This window comes from Astatotilapia calliptera, chromosome 19 (assembly GCF_964374335.1).
Source record: "Astatotilapia calliptera chromosome 19, fAstCal68.1, whole genome shotgun sequence".
NCBI lineage: Eukaryota > Metazoa > Chordata > Actinopteri > Cichliformes > Cichlidae > Astatotilapia > Astatotilapia calliptera.
The window spans coordinates 477501-484533 of record NC_137440.1 but is presented as its reverse complement, the minus strand read 5'-3'; the positions used below and the strand labels follow the sequence as shown (position 1 = coordinate 484533).

General features: G+C 47.6%; 1 protein-coding gene across 5 annotated transcripts in view; it reads right to left on the bottom strand.

Annotated features, from left to right (window-relative positions):
- Nucleotides 1-773: 773 nt before the first annotated feature.
- ak7b (adenylate kinase 7b) overlaps nt 774-7033 on the bottom strand; it is a 17529-nt gene continuing 11269 nt past the window's right edge. For 3 of the 5 annotated variants that reach the window (XM_080293935.1, XM_080293936.1, XM_080293937.1), the window contains 8 exons: nt 5583-5732; nt 5376-5504; nt 5200-5299; nt 2151-2396; nt 1846-2043; nt 1540-1760; nt 1190-1348; nt 774-1099 (listed from right to left, as the gene is read on the bottom strand). In XM_080293935.1, the coding sequence (XP_080150061.1) occupies nt 1043-1099; nt 1190-1348; nt 1540-1760; nt 1846-2043; nt 2151-2396; nt 5200-5299; nt 5376-5504; nt 5583-5732 (1260 nt within the window). In that variant the 3' untranslated portion in view covers nt 774-1042. The remainder of the gene's footprint in view (nt 1100-1189; nt 1349-1539; nt 1761-1845; nt 2044-2150; nt 2397-5199; nt 5300-5375; nt 5505-5582; nt 5733-7033) is intronic. The other 2 variants (XM_026152767.2, XM_080293938.1) reach the window with 2 other exon arrangements.

Genomic DNA, 7033 nt, shown 5'->3' with positions numbered 1-7033 from the left:
CGCTTCAGATGTTGGGAGGAGTAGAAACAGCACCTCGGCCTCAGGGCCAATCACAGCAAAGAAGCGTGGCGCTAAAGAAGGCCGAGCACGTGCTGATCCTACACAGTAACACCAGTCCACAAATGCAGCAAAGACTGGGAGCTGTTCTCACCTCCCACCATAGAACCAGTACACCCAGCACCATCAGTGGACAGAGGTCACTGCAGTTTACTGGGAAGCTTTTCTCAGGCCTCGCCTTAGAGGACCCGTACAAGCAAAAATCCAGTATGACATCACCATCTAGCAGGGACCTGTTTGTTGCGTTGTGGGTTTGAAACTGTGTTTAGTGTTAATGTAACCGGTGTTACAGATGCTACACTCGGGTTATTTCAGCACATCGCGAAGATGGACAGGTGACATCTCAGCTGCTACACCTGTGTGTGTGCCCACATAGTGCATGGTGCTCACTATGACAGAGAACTGTGTGTGTGTGTGTGTGTGTGTGTGTGTGTGTGTGTGTGTGTGTGTGTGTGCCGGGGGCACACGTGCTGCAGTCCAACAGTGTTGCAGCAGCTTGCATCACAGTGTTTCCCAAATAAACTCCACTAATTTCCCCATGTGGTGATTAAGTACGTACAATGAAATCGTTTGGTGTTCTGTCGCAACCAATTATGTACACTTTGGAGTCACGAGTGGCAACATGAGAGACCGACAAATTAGCCGCCATTCGTAACATTTATCCTTCCTGGAAATCTGAAGCTAAATCAAAGCAATTATGACCCGAGCGTGTCTGCTTTACAGTTTACCAAGTTTATTAAGCAAATTAACTTCCTAATTAGCTCCTGGTTTTGTGCACACTTTCATCTGCTTTTTGGGTTGCTTTTAAGTAACGGCCAGCACACGAGAGCCCAAACAAACCGTGTATGAATGCAACAGGGGCAGGAGAATGGGCCACTTACAAATCACACCTAATCAAAATCCCAGCATGGAGTTGGGGACACTTGGCGTGTGACGACTGAAATGCTCTGACGAGTCTCAAAGACTCAAAGGAAATTCTCCTCGGCTAGGAAAGCTGCTCGTGATCGGCTTCAAAAGGGTTGTTCTTCAGCAAGTACTCTGCCTGAAAGACAAGGAGACGTACGCCATCACGATTAACGCCACGTGGAGGAGACGCTAACGACCGGGCAATAATCTGTGGGCAGTGAAATACCAGGAAGTCCACGGGGTCCTGTGGTTGAGCTCGGCAGCATGCAGTCAGACCCTGGCTCAGCGTGGGCACTACCTGTTCCATCAGGTAGCCCCTCATGGGGCGCGACGTGGCCTCCAGCTCCTCCTCCTCCTGCTGCCTCACCTGCTCCAGCTTCTTAGTCTAATACACAGAGACATGTAGAGAATAGTTCAGCTTGTTGCCTCTTCTGGTGTGTATCCGTCATGGCCAGCAGAGTGACACTGACTGTCTGCTTGTTAAAGCAGAGCTCTTCACAGCGCACTCCTCTGCTCATTGTTAGGAAATGTGTTTTATATGTCGTTAACAGCGCCTCGTCTTTCTCCTCCACCTACCCACTCAGCCCAGCGTGCAGCCCTGGCTCTGGCCTCGTCGGCCTCCATCTGCTCCACCTCTGCTCTCTCCTGGGCTTCTCTCCTCAGCCTCTCGCCAGCCTTCCTCCTCTCCTCCTCCTTCACCTCCTGGCTGCTGGGACCGTAGTTTCTGGGCTGGCCCACCATGTCAATGACCTTCTGCATCAGAGGCAGGCAGTCTGCTTCAGCGTTGCTGCTGATCTCTGCAGACGAGGAGCACAGAGACTTTTAGCAACACTAAGAAAGATTTCCCCCTCACAAGTGATGCAGTCTCTCTTCACGGGTTACCAAACTGCAGAGGGATGATGTCATGCTCATAAAAGTAGTTGAGGACCACATCATCCTCCGACTGTTTCTCGTTGTAAGCAGCCAGCCGCCTCGAGAAGTTCTCTGGCTCGCAGTTGTGTTCCTGCACGCGGCTCTCGGGCAGGTTGAGCACTCGATCCAACAGGAAGGCCTCTGTGGCCTCCAGGCACAACACAAATTCTGTGGCCACACAAGACAACTGTTACTGATGGAGCAGGCTGCACATCTGTTACTGTTGTTGTTAAATGAGAAATAAAAGGATCTGAGTCACAGCTCCCTGCAGGTACCGGGTATAATGCTGGTTAAAGAATTCTGGGATGTTGCATCCTCTTCTTTACCTGGAGAAGAGAAGAGTGAGTGAGCAGGTGAGGCCCTGACGTGCAAGAGCCTCGGGGTGTCCGACTCACCGTCAAAGAGCTCTTTGGCTTGTTCACGTGTTTGGGGAAAGTCCTCCAACACATAACCCTGGTTTTTACACGGGTGAGTCATCAGCTCGTCCCTCATCACGTTCAACAGCAGCTCCTCCTCCAGACCTGCGGGATTCATGTTTCTATTCAACTGATGCCTCGAGGCGCGACAATAGCAAAGATCAGACAATAATACCAATCTGTGCAAATAGTCCATGTGATCATGTGACAAAACCATCCAATCCGAACACTGTTCACAGCAGCAGATCATTTCCCATAATACAGATAAATCTGTAATTACCCGATTTATCCTGCAGCATGTGCAAAAACCTGCCGAACTCACATCATGCTCACTTTGTGAGAGCTAACCATAAACTCCCAGCATGTCCCTGCAGCTGCACACACACACATGCAGACACCTCACACACAGGTGGAGGACACACACCAAGTCTCTGACCGAGGCACAAACACAGCACCCAGCAAAGTGCAGAGCACTCAAAGCCAATATAAAGGCTGAACTCTGTCACCGTACAGAGAAATGTTCACGTTTGATCTGCATATAATACAAGCTGCTTCAAACAGTTGCTGTCTGAGGTGCAGAAAAGTGAGCTACAGTCCTGAAGAAGCTTTTTCCCAGTCAAGTTTAAAAAAGTTAACAAACTGAATTAAATCTGACTATTCCAGAGTCTGCATAGAGCACCAAAGAAACATGGAAACAGACCAAATGTCCCTCATGAATGTAGAAAACAAACACAGTCGTGTATGCAGATCTGACAGGATTGATTAGCAGCTGAAACACAACATCAGTGTTTTACAGCCACCCGGTGTCCATAACATGCTGGGCTCTGCTGAACAAACGTGGTTTTGGGTCTGATCAGATGGCTTTTACATAAAGAACATAGCTCTGGTTTGCTGTCTGATCCCTCTGAGGAGGCGCAGTCACCTGCTGTATCGTACCTGGGCTGGCTGCAGAGCCATTAGCACGTCAGGTCAAAGCCAGACAATCACAGGAGCGGCAGTTTTGTACGCTGACACGAGCAAACCCGTCTAAATGTTTACCAGCATCAACTGAATGTGTTACAGTCATAAATACTGTCATAAATACTGAAGCAGCTATGATTACATTAGGTTAAATATTAATGCAGAAGTTAGAGTCATGAATTAGTTCTTTTTTCTTTTTTTGTGTCCCGTTTGGATCTTTAGCATCAGAATTGTTGTCTTAAGGCCAAGAAAGATGCCAAGCAGATTTATTTTACCAAGTGGATCATCATGGCCTTGCCATATTGGTCCATTTGATTGACCTTGATTATAATTATGTATTTATTTTATTTTGCTACAAACGGGACAGACATGACTGGGGGATAGGACAGGGAGAAAGAATGAAAGAAAGAGAGGGAGAGAAAGAAAACCAAAGGGGAGAAGAGACGGTGAGAAGGGGGGGAAGAAAGAAAAAAACAAAACAAAACACCTGGATCACCTGTATGGAGAAAAAAAACAGAAGAGAAAGCAAACAACAAAGAGCAACATAATAAAAAAAACGGCACCATCACAATAAACTAGCTAGCAGTAGATATCAGTAGATACTAAATAATAAACGATATTGTGCAGCACGCAAGATAGACAGCGCACAATGTGCTTTGAGGCAGCAGCCAAGAAAGCTGTAGTCCGCGTCTGTGAATACCCGTGTGTACACCTGTGTGCATACCTGTGTGGATCAGCATGCTTGCATTCCAAAGGTTTCTCCATGTAACGATCTGCTAGGGAGTGTGGGGGGGCCACAGCCCCGTCCTCCAGGGCATGAAGCAGGTATGGAGGAGATCCAAGCCCCCGACATCCAGAGGCCCCAGAGTACGAGGACCCGAGGAGGACCACCAAAGGGGGGGAACCGTGCCACCCTCCTGGGAAGAGCTGAGTAGAGCCCCAAAGGAGAGGTCACCCAGCAGCTACGGAGCAGAGGTCAGAGGGGGTTGCAGTGGCGTGCCCGCGGGCTCTGCCGGCAGCCAGCTGTGCCAGAGAGGACCGAGCTTCAGGCCCAGAGGCCAGAGGCCTGAGGGCACCCCACCCCCCGGAAGGAGCCCAGCCGGGCCACAGGCGCCCGGCCCCGCCAATCGGCCACCAGGAGTGAGCCGGTACATACATGAGCGCCCAGCCCCAGACGACAAGGACCACCAACACACCAACGTCTGAGGGCATCAGCCACCAGCAGGGAGTGTGGTGAGGGGAGATAGGCCTCCGTACTTTAGAGGGCCTGAGATGTACCCAGAGAGGTGGAGTCTAAGACCCAACCTGACATATAGACACAGACGAACAGGCACGCACGCGGACACAAACGTGCATTCCCACCCCATATACACCACCAAATACTCGACACTCACCCAATGTGTAGACAGACACATGAATTAGTTCTATACAGAAAACATGAAGACATAACCCAGAACTCTGGAAGGAGGAGATGTCAGGTCTGCTGCTTCAGACTGAAGTTAGGACGATTATCATCTAAGGAGCTCGGAAAGAACGGGGACCAGACCAGTTCTGACACCAGGTGATGGAGTCGCAGGTGTGGGGTGTGTGAAACAGGGCGTGGGTCACATGCAGTACTGCTGCTTGGATTTACTGCGATAGTACAAGTAGCAGGGTCTTGTCTTACTGCATGACTGATGTCGCAGTGAAACAGCATGTTGTTGCTGCTTGTTTGTATTTTGCTTCTTCAGATATTTTTAAAATCTTATGAAACTGTATATGAGCTTCCTCCGTAGCTTACGTGAGTGCGACTGCCTCACAAACACCAAACATATACTTAAAAACAAACAAACACATTTCTGGTTCTTAATAATTAAAACTAGAAATTACCCTCTCGACAGATAAACACACTGCCCTCAGTCACGACTCGAGTGCCAACACCTCCAGACCTCGTTATCTGAAGCCGTACCTGGGTTCTGTTCCAGGCGTTCCTTCATCATGCTCAGCTGCTCCTGGGCCTCTTGTGTGGACTGCCCTTCACCGGGATCAGGATTCCTGACAGCATGTTCCTGAAGGGAAAGCAGATTACAATGCTACAGCTGTACTCAGTTCTGATTGATTTGGAGGAGAAAGTAAAGAGCTCACCAGCCGGGCGATGGTGTCAGAGACGGTGCCTTTCACTGTGACGTGATGGAGTCGGTAATATTCGCAGATCTTTTTGGACACTGTGGTTTTACCTACTGCAGGAGGGCCCAGTACACAGAGACGGACGGGCTGCAAACACACAGATTAGCCAGTAAAGCCTGACAGTGTGTACACTGTATATAGTCTCATGTGTGTGCGACTGCATACCAGCAACCCGCGGCTCTGCCGGTACTCCTGCACCACCACCTCGATATTTTCCACCAGACCGAACTGGCACACCCAGTTAAAAGAGAAAAGTTTCTTGATGTAAGCAGCCTCCATGCGGAGACTGACCAGCAGAGAGTCGGCTTCCATCACCTGTTGCAGCAGAAACAAAACACGGCAGTGCTGCAGAATCTTCTTCTCCCCATGTTTTCAATTAATCAATCTTTATTTATAAAGCACTTTTCATACAGAAAAAATGTAGCACAAAGTGCTTTACATAGTTAAAAGCAGCCCACCCCACCCTCCAACTCACTCCCCACACTCTCAATACACATATATCCCCCCACCCACACACACATACACACACGCGCACACTTAAAGAGTAAAAATTGGGCTGGGTTCGCATGAGCCAAGTGAGGAAACATTATAACAGAGAGCCGTCTGCACCGGGAGCCGGTCACAGACCGCAGCCTCCGGGCTGGGCACACAGCAGGAGGGAGGCCAAGGAGCCCCCCAACCAGGCTGAGAGGACCCCAGAGACCCAGCAGCCACGGTCAATAACAGCCCCGGTGCAGAGAGCGCCCTCCGAGGAAACACTGGAGATATGACACAATACGATATATACAGGGTAAAATGATAAAATAAATAAGAACAGGATACAATATAAATATAAATAGAGTAAGAAGATTAAAAAATGAATAAGAATAAAATCAATAAATATTAGGTAAATCCTAAATTAATAATAGAATAACAGGATAGAATAAATAAGAACAGGATACAATATAAATATAAATATAAATAGAGTAGGAAGATTAAAATATGAATAAGAATAAAATCAATAAATATTAGGTAAATCCTAAATTAATAATAGAATAACAGGATAGAATAAATAAGAACAGGATACAATATAAATATAAATATAAATAGAGTAGGAAGATTAAAATATGAATAAGAATAAAATCAATAAATATTAGGTAAATCCTAAATTAATAATAGAATAACAGGATAGAATAAATAAGCATAAAAAATAAATAAACGCTAAGTAAAAGCTAAATTAAAAAGGTGGGTCTTGAGCCTGTTCTTAAAAACATGTACGTTCTCTGCGGCCCTGAGCTCCTCCGGCAGGCTGTTCCACAGACGAGGACCATACCACTGAAAAGCTGCCTCTCCGTGAGTATGTGTCCTGACTTTAGGGACAATCAAAAGGCCAGTACCAGAGGACCTCAGGGTCCGCGAGGGTTCGTATGGTAAAAGCAGATCTGAGAGATAAGAAGGCCCAAGACCATTAAGACATTTAAAAACCAATAAAAGAACTTTAAAATCGATCCTGAAACACACGGGGAGCCAGTGCAGCGATTCTAAAACCGGTGTAATGTTTTCACCTCTCAAAGCCCCAAAAAGCACACAGACACACACACACACACACACACACAGACACACACACGCACACACAC